The sequence below is a fragment of the Drosophila mojavensis genome, unplaced genomic scaffold (assembly GCF_018153725.1).
Source record: "Drosophila mojavensis isolate 15081-1352.22 unplaced genomic scaffold, ASM1815372v1 contig_74, whole genome shotgun sequence".
NCBI classification, from domain to species: domain Eukaryota; kingdom Metazoa; phylum Arthropoda; class Insecta; order Diptera; family Drosophilidae; genus Drosophila; species Drosophila mojavensis.
In genome coordinates this window covers 10959061-10974764 of record NW_025318899.1, presented here as the reverse complement: position 1 = coordinate 10974764, position 15704 = coordinate 10959061, and the positions used below count along the sequence as shown (strand labels likewise).

General features: G+C 40.5%; 3 protein-coding genes across 3 annotated transcripts; 2 read left to right on the top strand and 1 right to left on the bottom strand.

Annotated features, from left to right (window-relative positions):
• The first annotated feature begins 115 nt into the window (after nucleotides 1-115).
• LOC6582086 lies at nucleotides 116-692 on the top strand. Its single transcript, XM_002007763.4, has 2 exons — nucleotides 116-491; nucleotides 552-692. Exons 1-2 carry the CDS (start codon nucleotides 191-193, stop codon nucleotides 566-568), a joined length of 318 nt encoding a protein of 105 aa, XP_002007799.2. The 5' UTR covers nucleotides 116-190; the 3' UTR covers nucleotides 569-692.
• A 74-nt stretch (nucleotides 693-766) lies between these two features.
• Nucleotides 767-3773, top strand: LOC6582085 (UBX domain-containing protein 4). Its single transcript, XM_002007762.4, has 5 exons — nucleotides 767-950; nucleotides 1034-1168; nucleotides 1233-2308; nucleotides 2379-3031; nucleotides 3087-3773. The coding sequence occupies exons 1-5, from the start codon at nucleotides 869-871 to the stop codon at nucleotides 3373-3375; spliced, it is 2235 nt and encodes a 744-aa protein (XP_002007798.1). The 5' UTR covers nucleotides 767-868; the 3' UTR covers nucleotides 3376-3773.
• Nucleotides 3770-5805, bottom strand: LOC6582084 (ribonuclease T2). The gene is made up of 2 exons (XM_002007761.4): nucleotides 5503-5805; nucleotides 3770-5236 (listed from the first exon to the last, which is right to left on the bottom strand). Exons 1-2 carry the CDS (start codon nucleotides 5580-5582, stop codon nucleotides 4306-4308), a joined length of 1011 nt encoding a protein of 336 aa, XP_002007797.1. The 5' UTR covers nucleotides 5583-5805; the 3' UTR covers nucleotides 3770-4305.
• Between the last annotated feature and the right edge of the window lie 9899 nt (nucleotides 5806-15704).

Sequence of the window (15704 nt, the reverse complement as noted above, 5' to 3'; positions counted from 1 at the left end):
AGTGAGATAAATATAACGCGAAATATCAAAAATTAAGAAAAGTCAAATTGAAAATTATTCAGCTCAGTCGTAAACTATTTTCGATAAATGTATCGCTATCGATATCGGGGCAGCTGGTTCCAATTGTCAGCTGCGTCGTTGCAGCTCTCACTCCGAGTAGCGTCATAATTTATACATTTTCTGAGAGTTCATGCTTACCAAGATGTCGCCTCAAAATAAATTGAAAAAGATGATCGTTAAACTACCACGCCATCCACTTATTATGGCAAACAGTGATTTCGTATATCAGGAATGCATGCAAATACGAAAATGTCGCGTCAACTTGGAACGCATCAAAGGACAAACAGCAGCAGCAGCAGCAGGACACCCGTTTCCCTTGAAGTCAAAACCGAAGCGTTGCTGTGTACGTGTGGCACGATTGCCCGATGTGGAACGCAGCGAGATATCCGTGACGCCAGCCAGCTCCATAGTATGCTCGGATTTTGATGATGGTAGATTTGCATAAAGTTTGCTACTTAAAATTAGTCTAATTATAGTTTCAATATTTCCAGATTCTTCTACTGAATAGATAGCAATCATGTAAAAGACTCGACAAACGGTAATTTCATAATATCCGGGACCCCACACTCACATTTTGTAATTCATAAATTTAAATAATTCTAAAAATACATTTGTAACGAAATAAAAGTATACATATTGTTGTTTTTGTTGCTTGAGAGCAAAAACGATAACACATCAAAGGGCAGTATCGATAGACGTCTAACAAAAGTTTCATCACTATACCATAGATGTCAGGCAGAAAGGAAAAATATTTGTGAAACAGCCAAATTATTCGGTAACAAAACAACATTCCAGGCAGCAAACAATTATGAATTGGCACACGGGCAATATAGCTGAAGCTGTGGCTGAATCCAAAGCCAAAGATGCCATCTTCGTTGTGTACATTCAAGGTAAATAGATGGACTTTTGTATTTGCAATTTAAATTTCACCACGTCATGTTTGCTAATTGAATTTTGTAATCGCCCAATGAAGGCCAGAATGAGATGACAGCCAATCTGGATAGATATCTGGATGATCCACGAGTCACCGAAAAGTTGCAGACACAAGATTTTGTTGCTGTTAAAATTCAAGGTGATAGTGCAAGCTACGCACAGTTTATATCACTCTGTAAGTACGGTGAAACCTCTTTATTGTGGCCGATTTTTGACTCATAGCACTTGTATACTCATAGACAAAGTGGTACCTGTGCCATCGATCTTCTTCATTGGTAAATCTGGCACCCCACTGGACATTGCCACAGGAATCGTTAGCGGTGTCGATGAGCTGTTGATAAAAATCAATAAGGTGCTTCTCCTGTCCGGCAAGCAAAAGGTGAATGCCCCAACTACCAGTGCAACAGCTAAAGATGCTCAGGGAGAGCAGTCGCGACGAAAAATCGCCGGAGATGATAGCGATCCCAGTGACAATACTCTGGTGGCCCCAGTTCCATTGGCTCAGAAATCTGCACCTGCAGCGGAAGCTGTGGAGCCTGTGCCTGAGCCGGCTGCTGAAGAGGAGTCAGAGACAACAGATAAATCAAATAAGACATCAGATAAGCAAGCTGAGGAGCTTAACAACGATCCTGGGGCAGCTATGAGCAGCCAATCGGCTGCAGCTAAGCAAAAATCTGAGACAGAAATGAAAGTGACTCAACCACTGAAACATGCGCCAGCTGCGCAGAAAGAAGTCCAGGAAGAGCCGCAAACAAAGAAATCTGTTGCAGGCCTTTCCAAATCGGCAAAGAAATTACAGCAGCCAGCTGCAGCTGACCAGGAAACAGCAAAGGAATCAACGAAGGAACTAGCAGAATCTTTTGCTAAGCAGCAATCGGAGACGGTATCTAAGCCTGTGGAGGCAGCTGCTGCTGAGCCAAGTGCTCAGATGGAAGCCACATCTTCCCCCAAGCCAGCTGAGCCAACGGCAGCGGCCTTGTCAGCAGCAGCGGCAGCTGAAAAGCGTGCAGCAGCTGCAGCTGCCGCGGCCGCAGCAGCAGAAGTAGAAGCAGCCACCTCGGCGGCTGCCGGCACAATGGCCACAGAGATTACATCTACAGCGGTGCCCGGCCCTGGCTCGCCACTGACGCCCACCGAGGAAACGGCGTTGCGAGCGACAATAAACGTGCAACAGCAGGTGGAGAAGCGTAAGAAAGAGCGCTCGGACGAGAAGAAGCGACGCGATAAGGATGGCGAATTGCGACGCCGTCGGGAAGGACGTGAAGCTCAGGAACAACAACAAGCTGCCCGGGAGCAAGAGTTCAAGTCTATGCAAGTGAGTTGCCAGAAATTGTCCACTGAATGCCAATAGCAAGTTTAACTAATCTTTCTATATGTTTTTTAAGGAACGCATTCGACGCGAACGCCAACAGGAGCAGGCGACACGTGAACGTATCCTGGCTCAAATTGCCGCCGATCGTGCCGAGATGGCCAATCGAGCAGCCATGGCTGCGGCGGAAGTTCCTGTAACAGCTGCGCCAAGCCCAGCCGTAACGGCAACAGCAACGATCACACCCGAGCAGTCGCATCATTCCGCTGTGGAGGAGACACGCCTGCAGATCCGCCTGCCCGGCGGACTGATTCGCATCAAAGATTTCCCAGCCATCGAGCCATTGGCTACAGTGCGTAACTACGTGCGCGAGGAGCTGCTCGCCAGCAGCAACATACGCGAATTCACACTGGCCACCAGCTATCCGCGGCGTGAATTCAAGACGGAGGATGAGCTGAAGTCATTGAACGATTTGAATCTGGTGCCCAATGCAGTGCTATTGGTGCTCGGCAGCAGCCAGGTCAACGTGGTGGTGCGCAGCCGGAATAATATGATGAACATCCTAACCAGCGTCCTCTGGGCAATCCTGACACCGGCCGCCGTGGCTTTTGACTATATCAATAAGTATGGCTTTCAACGTCTGCGCGTGAATTTCATGCAGATGATTTCCAATATTGGCTGGCGTCGGCGTGAAGAAGTCCAGGCTCCTCCCGCTGCCCAGGTCGGAGAGTAAGTGCCAGACCAATATAAATTGAAATACATATTTAATTTCTGTCTTCCTTAGTATCGGCTCTCGGCGTAACATGGATATGTTTATGCTGCGCACAACCAGTGCACCCGGCCTGCAGCGTGCCAATCCGCAGAATGCGGTCGGAGGACCGGATCATCAGATTAAGCCAACGGAACTGTCTAACAATGGTGCGGCTCAGGCGCAGGACTTGGCACAGCAACGATCGGGCATCTTTAAGTCAACTCCTTTTGGCCAGACCAATATACGTCGCTTGGCCGACACAGCTAAGGACGATGACGAGGATAAGGCCACCTACAACGGCAACTCGACACAACAGCAATAAGCGCGAAGCAATTTTACATATATATATACACATATATACTTATACATAACTAGTTAAAAATGTTCTCTTTATCCACATTCACAGCTTCAAAATATGCAGCCTTAAATTATATAAATAGCTAAATACAAAAGTAATGGAAATTTAGAATATTCAAATTTAAAGTCACATTTGTTTACTTGCTGTTTCAGTGTGTGTTTATGTGTCGGTGTCCTTTATTGAAACAATCGATTAAATTATTAACAAACACAATTTCGTGATTAGGTATCAAAGGATTAGATAAAAGTATACAATTTGTTTTTTAAATACATAATTTGTTCTAGACTACGTTTATGCGTAGTTGCTTAAATGTGATTGTGAGTGCTATAAAACATATTAATAATAAAAAAATGGTTCATGTATTTTCTATTTATATTTTGATATTGATAATCACAAACAGTTGCATACACAAAAACGTCTTTTTGATATAAAGAGATATACATATAGTTGTGGTATGGTTTACACAATATATAGGTATTATCGTCATGTGGCTTACATAGTCACTCAGCTCCATTTAATACAATTTACCCTCAAGTCCTGATATACATAGTTCATACATGGTTTACACGATCATGCAACTTGGGCTGATGGAATCGTGATATGATTTACATGATTAGTCATCCTTTTGTTTACAATTTAGCCTCAAGCCTGATACATAGCGAAATATTATATGGTTTTCTTATCAAGACATATATGTATGTACTTTCTCTGATATGGTTTGCACGATTCATCAAAATTTAGCCTCAAGTTCAGGTTGCTTTTTGCTTCTAATACAGTTATAGTATAGATATAAAAAAAATAGTGTAATAAGATCTCATATGCTTCTTTTTTGTTGTGGATTATAACAAATGACAAAGGAAATACTCGAAAGTAGAGAGACGGATGGGTAGTTCTTTACAGTGTAAACCACATGAGGAACTGCAACAGTTTGTAGACGTTGACCAAGGGGAATTTCCACTCGCCCTTGCGTTGCAGTGGCGGCACCAGGCTAGGATAATGCACAGGATTGCTGATGTGGCAATTGGTGTTCACGGTGCCACCTGGATATCTGACGGCCATCACATCGCCCAGCTTGATGCCATCGCAATCGATCAGCTCCAGGGACTTGTTGAAGCATATGCGTATCTCCGATAGGTAGCTAATGCCGTGTTTGCCATCGTATAAGCAGTGGATGGATGGATTCTTGCCCAGGCCGCGCACCAAAGCGTTGTTCAAAGCAATCACTGTATTGTTCGAGTCGGGATGTATGCCAGAGTCATCCAGGATCTTGGACATGACGTACTGTTCGCGCCAATTCAATCCCTGTCCGAAGTACTTCAGCTCGTTGTTTAGCGCCTCAAGGGCAGCAGCGCAGGTACCGTGCTTCAGCCATTCGTGCTTCCAGAGGTAATCCTGTGACGCTTCTCCTTCCAGATCCAACCAGTAGGTATTCAAGCGATCCATAATCGATTCTAATAGCTCCGGATTGAATTCAGCGGACTTATTGCAGAAGTTCGGTCCGAATTGGCCCATTTTGGTCGGCCAGATGCCGTGGATGGTCCAGAATTCCTTCTTCTGCGGCAGGGTGCACTCGTGCGATGGATCCTCCTCCCTCCAATGATAGCACGTAGTCACCGGCCATTGCTGCGTAAAGACAAGCACATCCCAGCTATGCGGATCCCTGCCAACGAGATTCGTATACAGTGGATAATCCTCGTTGTCCTCATCATCTTCGTCCGAGAAATCCGCAGCGCTGGGCCGCTTCAGAGGTTGCTCAACGGAGCTGCTTGATTCATCCGATGCGTTGGCCAGGGCGACACCCGAATCGGATATTTCATCAAGAGCGCTGAAAAACGAAACAAAACGGAGAAAAAAAAAAACAATGCCAGCTGTGAGTAATTTGTGGAGGTTATAGTGCGGGCGGCTCAAGATGGGGGCAACCTTGAACTTGATGCCTGCAAGCGGCATATCGAAATATCGATTCGCAGTTTTCCCTTTTACTATAACTGTTTCTATTTTTGCTTACGTTTACGCAAATCTTGCGTAGCAGGAGCATGGACTAATTTTGTTTATCTTTGTTTAATTTCACAAACATTGTGGGTAATAACTCACCTAAAAGGACTCGTATTTGTCACAGCAAGGCTGCATGATAAAATCGTCAAGGAAAGCAAATACTTTTGCAGTTTCTTCATAATTGACTTTTGTTTTAAAATAACGCAGTTAAGTTATTATTTATTATTCAATACAAATATGACGCATTTTACGCAATCTGCGAGCTCAGCACTTATTTGCCTTTTTTAATATTTTATAAGATTTGTTTAGCTTTCTATTCGCAATAGTATGAAAAAAATTTGTAAGTTGTTTTTATGCACTTCTTTTGTTTTTGTTTTTTTCCTTTTTTCTTTTGCGCTGCTATTGGGTTAATAACAGCTGTAAAGGGACTCTGTTAAGTATATTGGCAGTGATGTAAAAGACGGGACAAGCTACAGTTTTCTCTGCAGTGATGCAAAATACTCTATCGATAAGTTGAAACTATCGCGGTTGAAATTGAATTTCAAATTTAAACGGCAGTCTGTTTATTGTGTATTTACTTTGATTAATGAGTAATAAAATAATAATATTTTAAATAATATTGAATGAATTCATTATTTAATAAATTATTTGCTGAGAACTTTTATAGACTGTTAGTATTGCTTACTAATTTATTAGCTCTGTAATATATAGAAACAATATTTGAAATACTCTGCTCTCTAGAAGTAACGACTTTATCGCTATAGCTTCACTAATTGAACTTGTTTTATGATTACCCCTAGAGTGGATTTGTGAAATACGACAGTTTGTCTGCACAAATCGCACAAAATCCCAGTAATGAAACAAAAAATATCTCTGAGAAGTTTCCTTTTTTTTTCGAAAGATAAGATGCAATTTCGAGTCCACACACACGCACACACACCCGCTTTAATTAGTGACAACGATAATTACACATATTCTGGGCTGGCACAATTGCGCGCTATTTTATCTATGAAATACAAACATGACATGTAGCCAAACACTAAACGACTTCTGTTGAAAGCCCAATGACTACACACGACTACAACAACAACAACAGCAACAGCAACAATGACAAGAGGAACAACATAAGCATGAACAACAAAACGATTTTTGCTACTGAAAATTACGACAAGCAATGCTAAGCAATTGATTATTGCTTAACTGTACTTTGGACTTTACACTGATGATCCAACCAAGGCTAACCAATTAGGAGGGGGAAAACTAGATAAAAAAAAAATATGTATATATATATTTATAAAAAAAAAAAAAGCCCCAGACCCATGCTAGTCTGGGGGCTCTTATAGGGAATTTGTCAGCACTTAGTTTCAAGCACTTTTATCACACTCAATTAGTTCGAGTCGAATGATAAAACTTATTCAAATGCGTTATCTATACCCTTGTCATGGGCTTTATCAAACATTTGTGATTATTTCTGTGTCATGTTTCTAACTAAAATCGACATGATTCTATTTTTTTTTTTTTTTTTTTTTTTTTAAGCCATTTGGGGGTTGCTTTTATGCAGATTTGGTTGGCCAATGAAACGTTTTTATGCTTTGTTTGATGACAAATTAATTTAATAATAACAGCTGCAAAACATTTTGTAATCAATTTAGCTTGTCGCCTCAAATTATCGTTTATGTACAAATCAATTAATGTTTGCCTGTTGTTGTTTTTGTTTTTGTTTCTTTTTTTGTGCTGACATACTTTGTGTGGGTGCATTGACTAAGTGGGGGGGATTTGTTAACATATTGATGGAGCTACTGAGCTTTAGATAAAGTTATACAATTAACTGCTCAAAAGTTCACTTCTCTGCACTCAAATTGACAAAAATTATCATTATTTGGCGCACATAGTCGAAAAAGTCGTCAAGGCAGCATAGAAAAAAGTTGAGACATTCATTTTAAAATGCGGCCATTAGAAGTCGTCGCTGCCGCAGTCAACTTCACATAATGAACGCCATTATCATGAGCATCATCTGTGCGCCGCCATGCTGCTGCTGCTGTCGACGTCGACGTCGGCGCCGACATCCGCAACGCATGCGTGGAGAGCATGCCAGTGAGAGCGAAAGAGAAGGCGTGCAGCTGTGAGAGCGCATCGTCTTGTGGGTGGAGTCACAGCATAGCATGTATATATGTATATATAGAGCACACACACACACACACACACACCCACACAGGCAGCCTGAGGGTGAGAAGAGCCGGTAATTGCCTCAATTTGCCATACATATGCGCAACCCGCAGCCAGTCACTTGACGTGCTGCCCTTTTTTGTTGCTTTCTTTACGACGTCGTCGTCACCGTCACCGTCGTCGTCGTCGTTGTCGTCTCTGCTGCCGTCGTCGTCGACGCTTTGTTGTTGCTGTTGTTTTTGTGCAATTGCTGTGTAAATGGCATGAGAATGATAATTGTAGCAATTATAATATTAAATTGGGAGATCATGGCTCACAGGGTTTTCCTTTTCGTTTTCGTTTTCCTTTTCGTTTTCGTTCTCTCCTTCCATCAGCCCAACGTTTTGATATAGCATACTTTTTTGCTGCCATCGCCTCGACGCTGCTTTTTTGGCCCAAAACTTCGCCATCTCTTTCGCTCCCCTGGGTAGCTGCCGCTGTGTATTTTGTCGGATTTGTTTGTTAATTAGAATTCTAGCGTTGAAATTAAAATGCTCACTCCATTGCCGTCACTGCGCTGCGCTGCTCTCAATCCTCTTCTTCTCTTTTTTCAAATATATATATATATACATTTGTATTTTTTTATAGTTTCTTTTTGGGGCGTTTGCCGTGGGTGGAGCCACGTTTGAGCATTTTCGTTTTTCGTTTTTTTTTTTTGGCTGCCTTCTCTTAATTACTGCAGTTTATTTTCTAAGTGAGACTAATTAACAGGCTATTCGTAGCATTGCGGCACAATCTCGTTTAGTTTCGAGAGAGACAGAGAGAGAGAGAGAGACTCGACTCGACTCTGGACTGGATGCTGCGTCTCGCTGTTTGAGTGGTCAACATTTTGGGTCCAGTTACATAGTTTGGGCATGCAGGAAACTGTCATATGGAGAGGCTATTAAAAAGTTTCTCATTTGTTACCAAACAACTTTGCTGTGCCCAATTTGTTACTCAAGATATGGCCAAAAGTTTTAATAATCAAAAAATGCCAGTAAAGCAATTTAAGTTTTTATGAAACTAATGCAAATTTATAGTAAGAAAAACTAAACTTTATTTATTGTATTTGGTAACTTTTTAAAGTCCCCAAGGGTAATTTATATGCAGTTGAACGGAACCGATTAGCAAGCTGTATAGAGTTACGTATGCAATAAGCAATATAGTAATACTAAATTATTTTATTATATTATTATGTTACTATTTAAAAAAAACTGTAAGGAATTTTTCAATATTTTCATTAATTAAAAAAAAATTTAAGTCAAGAAAAAGGAGCACAAATTTTAAAATTGTTAAGGAATAAATATTTTTTACCAACTTTAGTTATTAATGAAGTTTTAGTATAATTTGAATTCCGTTTTTAAATGTATCCAAAATAGATCATTTTAAGTTTTATAAATAAAGCATCAAAGACAAATGCTTAGCTAACATCCTTTTCTGCAAACTTTTACAACTGAATATTTGCTGCTATATTTAGCTGCCCATATATATAATCCAACCATTTAATCAAATGCTCGCCATGTTTACTTTTATACTAGAGCTCACCTCTCTCTGTCTGTCTCTCTTTCTCTGTCGCTCGCTTAGTGCGCTAACCACTTCAATTCTAATGCTCAACTGCTGCTCCACTAAGCCACAAATTTACGTTATTAGGGCAACATTAGACGCACTGCTAATTATCAACACTGTCTGGCAAAGCGAATGCCAGCAAAAAGTAACCAACACACATACACACACACACACACACACACATAATACTATATATACTATGTATCTATATATAGTTGAGCCCTTCTTGTTTGGGGTTGGAGCACAACCCTCGCACGTTAATGAACGTAAAATTCACTTAATTCCAACTTTAGCCATGAATTAAGCACGACAAATGGTTGGGCGAGTCGAGTGCTTCGACTGCTTCGACTGCTCTCTGACTGGCTGTTTGGCTGGGGCATAAATAAAAGCGTAAAAGACGTGCCACAGCGGCCAGTTTGCAGCTCGAACTGGTGCTGGAGTTGGTGCGGCTCCTGCTCCTCCTGCTGCTGGCGCTGCTGCTGTTGCTCAGTCACAATAAGTAAATGTGCTTTTATGGCTCTTAATTAAGGCAATGATGGGGTGTTTTAATACGTTTGCCAAATGTTAAATGACAAATGTGGCAGTTGAATGTGGCACGTTCTCAGTCGGGTTGCAAGGCTGCCAATGCTGCTGCCGCTGCTGCTGCTGCTGCTGTTGCTGCCTCTGCTGCTGCTCTGGCTGGCGTTAATGAAGCCGCGTTTTTATGCTCGTTTCTAAAGGGAAAAGGGTATATGGGTTAGCTATGAGTGAGCTTATAAAGCTGGAGACTCAGCTTGTCAAGAAGATGTGTATCTTATGTTGTCTGCCACGCCTATTTCTGACTGTTACATGCATTTCAATAAAACCTTCTTAGCCTGATTCACTATTGCCTGTTTCCATGGGTTCAGGTTATATTAAAAATATTTGAACGAGTATCAGGCAGTCGCTTAGAGTCGTTTTACAATTTCGCTACTTATTTAATTTTTGCCAGAGGCTTTTCTTTCATTGCTGTTTACATTCAAGTGTGCAGCCTTTGCCCTGACTAATTAGCTGCAGAGCGAGAGTGAACAGTTTCAAGTCTTTCAGCTCTGCACTCTGAAGGCCTTTTCTCCCCTCTTTTTTATCAGCTCTCTTATTGTGCTAGCGCTTTTTTTATGGCCGATTGATTTAATAGGGCCATAGCGAAAAGCGCTTTGAGCTGCTCCTTCTGTCGGTCTGCACGATTTTTATGATTTGTCAACGTTTGTCTTGGCAACTTTATGGCTACATTTGCTCAACAACTAAATGGCGCCATTTGTGGCTTTTTCTATAGACTGACCAAACACACACACACACAGTTATGTATTACGTTTGTTTGTCTGCGTAAATCTGTGTCACATAAAAATCACAAATGCGACATTTGCAGCGCTGGCAAAAATAACATTTTCAACACTTTTCGTTTGATTAATCAAACGAAACGTTTTACAGCCTCGTTCCCCAGCCACAAGCAGTTAGGGGTAGACTTAGACCCTCTATATACCCTATACATATATATGTGAGCTCTATATATTATATACAATATGTAACTTGTATCCATTTAGTCCAAATTAGTATGCCACGCACGTTTCGCCCGAAAACAAAAAAATATCCAAATACCGAAAACCAAACAAAGCAAAAAAAGAAGAGAGAATACAGAAGCAAAAAAAAAAAAAAAAACGGAAACGGAAAACAACAACAAAAAATGGCTGCCTATTGTTCTTGTTGTTGCTCTCTTCTTTTTTATGGCTATTTATATATTCAAAACAAATGCAATTGGTTTATTACACATCAATAAACGCGACCAAATAGTCAAATTTGCGCTGCGGCTTAAAAAAAGTAGAGAGGGGAAAAAAAACAGGAAAATAAATAGAAGCATCTGATATATAAATATATGGGTATATATCCATGTCTGGCATAAACGTGATCAAATTATGATTTGATTGAGTGAAAATATATGTAATTATACATGCATATATTTAGAAAGAGTGAGAGAGAGCGAGATAGAGAAAGAGAAAGAGAGAGAGAGCAAAGGATAGATTTGCTGTTTATTTGTTGTTAAATATTAATCAATAGGAGCCTCAAATGTTTTTGGATACAGAGATTTCAGTATAATGACAGAGAGAGAGAGAGAGAGAGAGAGAGAGAGATAGGGAGCGAGACGGAAAATATGATTGGCTGTTGGCTTGCAGTTATGGAAAAACTTATTAGACTTTCGATTGCATTCCATACAGACATATTATACTCTTACTAGAGTTTAGTTCAATCATAGTATTTTCTACTAGATTTTTTCTTCTCTCATTTAATATACCAAATAGACCGATTATAGAAACATGATCGGTACTATTTTTATGACCGCTGCTGTACATATACATACATCCACATATTGCTCTTTCACCAAGAACTCCTTCCATTAATATATTTAATTAACACTTTCTATCATACATCATTATCCAGGTGTAGGTGTATTAACAGTCTCCCCCTAGCCAGAGAAATGTTTCCTCAACAGGTTTCCTTATAATACATCTAAATAGCCTTCTCCATTGACCCAGGCAAATAGCCTGCAGTTGCAATTGATTGTTTGCCGAATGGGCGCCCCCCATTAGATGGCCCCAAACACTACTCAGACCCAAAAATTGAAGTCAGTCACGTGCGACTGTGTCTAATGCCTTGACCAAACAGGACTTAAGCCTCCGCACTCGCCCTGCCCCTGTCTAGCCCCACTCTATGATGGAGACAATTAAAATTATGAACTGGAGTCGTGAGTATCTATGACTGGAGCCTAACTTGGCTTGGGTGATTAAAAGACAACAATTGCAACGACGCTGACAGCCTCACAAGTAGACAAACTCCAGGCCAACACACACACACACACACACACAGAGACAGAGACAGAGATAGTCACATAACTTGGCCAGATTGCAATTTATCTGCACGCAAATTTGCCCAGACTCCGAAAACGCAGCCGCTGGCTGTTGAATCTGTATGTGTGCGTGTGTGTGTGTGCTGGTGTGTGCGTGTGTATTGTGAGTGTGAAAAGTCAAGTTGTCTGTTTTGGCTGGGCAAACAATTGGCAGCTATTGCCATGATCTTGGTTTGCACTTTTGGTGCTGTCTGGTCTTCAACTCTGATTTGTGAGCAGCGTCGGCTGGGCCAAGCTGTGAGGGGAATGGGAATGGGGAATGGAGAGGGGTATGATAAGGAATGGGATGCCTCGCTTTTGTTTGGCTCTGTCATGGAGTCAATTTGTGCACAATTTCGTTATTGGCTAGCAAATTCCCTCAGCTGTGCGCCCAACTCAATTTGCCTGTTAGCCAAGTGCGGCCAAGTCGTGCGTTAACTTACCAAACATATATCCAGCTCCTATTCCACTTGGCCACAAAACTTTTCAGTTATGAAGAGCATTTGCGTATGTGTTTAACGAAGCGATGCTAGCCACAAAATTTGTATATGATTTTTGTTTTACGATTGCCCAAAAAGCAAAAAAAAAAAAGTGAACATGAAAATCATTTCGAGCCGACTGTACCAGAAAAGTGTTGGCCACGTTTAGCTCAAGGATCTGGCCATTTTGACCATTTTGGCCATTTGTCTTTGTCTTGCTCTCTTTCTCTTTAAATATAATAATAAAAGACACACCCAATTTACGTAAAATCCACAAATAAATACAAGAATTTTTAGGCATTGCCACGCCCAGCCAACGCCCATTGGCGCCAAAGAAATGGCCAGCCGCAAAGCCAGTCAACTGAAAATTGCCCAATTTTTGTTTACACAATTTTATTGTCGTCCCGCCAGGCAGCCAAGCAGCCAGCCAGGCAAATTGTCATGCAAGGCAGCAACAGTAACAGCAACAACTACAACAACAACAACAAACTGACCCTCAGCTTAATTTTCAATGGCTAAAACCACAACAACAACAACGGCAATGCATAGCAAGACGTTCCATTTAATTTTTGGTTATTTTGCAATTTTTCACTTCATTAAACATTTTTTACGGATTTGTCATATCAATTTACTGAAAGGGTTAAGAATTTAGCTAGCCAGCTCAAGTCCAGGGTTGATTGAGACGTTTGCCCAAAAAAACAAGTTAGGCAAACAAATTTGTTATGCCAGCCCGTTACAAGATTACGGCCAGTTCTGCTCTCCGTTTCTCCGGACTCAGGACTCTGAGTTCTGTCTTCAAGTCAAATCAATGTCAGCAGCGTCTTGGCTTCGTTTGCTACTTACGCAATTTGCTTACATGATGTCAGCATCCCCTTCGCCTCTCATAAACAACTTCAGTTTTTAAGTGCTAAGCACATCTACATACATAACACAAGAGAAACATTTGTTTTTATATGTGTGTGTGTGTGTGTTATGGGCCCCAGAGACAATAATACGTATACGTTTCTGCCTTGCCTAAATTCTGACAAATCTGTAAAAATTTGTTCGCTGTCATCAACACACACACACAAACAAACTTATACACACACACTTGGCACATGTTTAGCATACTTATCATAGAGTGTGTGAGAGAGAGAGAGAGAGAGAGAGAGGAGGATGGGGCTGCTCTTGTATCATGCGCTCGTTAAGCGTCAAGTAAAACAAATCATAATCTTCAAGACGTCAACATCGAGTGCTCTGAAATATGACAACGCGTGCCATTTGCTCTGTTTGCATTTGTTGTACGCCTTTTTGCGGTCTTTGTGCTCTCTGCTCCTTGAAGGACCCCCCAGCAGAGCCCATCAGCAGAGCTCACATGTGCTAGGCAGGGATTTGCTCGTGTTTGTCTCTGCTATTTGCACAAGCGACTGGGCAGCATCAATCTTGAGTGAGTTTGTCATTGGATTCGATCTGAAATGTGGCCAACTAAAAGGAAGGGAAACAGGAATAAAGAAAGAACTGAGGAAATGCCTGCCTAGAACTATATTCCTAAGAGAATTTGAATTGATTTTTAAGTAAGGAGTAAGAAGTGTAAAGTGAAGATTTTATTTTTAGCCAGACTAAAAAATATTTAAAGTTGAATTGAATTTTCGTAATGTTTCATATTTAGCTAGAATAAATCGACCCTTATCTTCTTAAATAATTTACTTACAATTTTATTTAATAATAATATAATAATATATCATCATATCATTAGTTACTATTTTATTTAATAATATTTAAAATATTTTTGATATACACTGAATTTGATTTGAATTTCTTTTCTTGCTGTTTTTCACTTTCTTTAAGTTTGAAATATTTGCTTCATTTAGTTCCCTCTCTATGAGTCGAGTTTCTTAGTCTCCCTCTGTAGCCAAGTCTATAAACAGAATTATCAATCAATGCCCACACAGCAGCTGCCTGAGACCACATATAGCTTCCCCTTAGCACCTACACACACACACATACCCATGTTGGCAACTTGAACTTCGCACCAAACAGTTGCACACTTCATACCTAAACACACACACACACACCTAGCCATAAATATCCAATGTGATATCTTATCAGTATTTGAAAGCACTTTACTAATAATTAAAATGTCATCATTAAGAAATATGAAAAAGTCAACAAAAGGCGCAAAGCAAAGCAGTTGACAGCTCCCAGAGAATTCGAGCAGAGCAAAACACGCGGCTAGAGATGAGCTCGTGCTGCAATGTGATGAGTTTGTTGAGGACCTAACACGAGAAATGTTAAATGTTAATTCATCTAAAATATTGTAATATTTGTTATGCACTCTTTAGTTTGTAATTGGAGCTGAAAATCGTATGCTTAAATCGTAATTTAAGTTAAGATGTATTTTTTTTCTTTTCAATATTTTTTAAGTATTCTGTTTTCGTTTTCGTGTCACGACACGCGCTCAGCCCAAGTCCAAACAGTTCACAGTTTCAGCCGCATTTGATGAGCTAAAGAAAATTTATTGTTTTGCTATTGACTATTTAAACTTGAAGTAAAGTGAGAGGTGAGCGAGAGAAATAGAGAGGGAGATGAAGACTATCTACTCATGTGGTTATCTACCTGCCTATTTAGTAGGTATATTGGAGTAGAACTGCCCATTTTATACCCTGAGCCCATTTTGAATGGGAAATCAAGGTATAATGGTTTTGTTAAAATTATGTAACATGCAGAAGGATTTAGCCCTGTCCGTCTGTCTATCCGTCCGTATGTATGAAAGCGTCGATCTCAGAAGATATAAGAGCTAGAGACTTGAAATTTTTTCCTAGGTCCGTGTATATCGCGCACTTATCGAGCTTTTCTCCAAAAATCTATAACTACTTCCGATATTTTATTATCAAATAATAATAACCTTAACGAAAATTTGTTATTTTATTATATCTCCTATACCTTTAGAGCTAGACCTTCAAAATTTTAAATGCAGAGCGCCTGCTAATACTTGCCTGTGGATGCATATGTATGTGTGCATATAAGAAGTACAGTATGATTCGAATATCAGCTTGGAGGGTTCAGGGTATCTCCATGTCGAGCAGTCTCGACTAGAGCCTTCTTACTTGTTCTTTTATCGAATCAGCATTTACGTGAGCTGGACACACAGTTGCCTCCAGTTCCGTGCCGAGACTGCTTCTGCTTCTGCTTCTTCT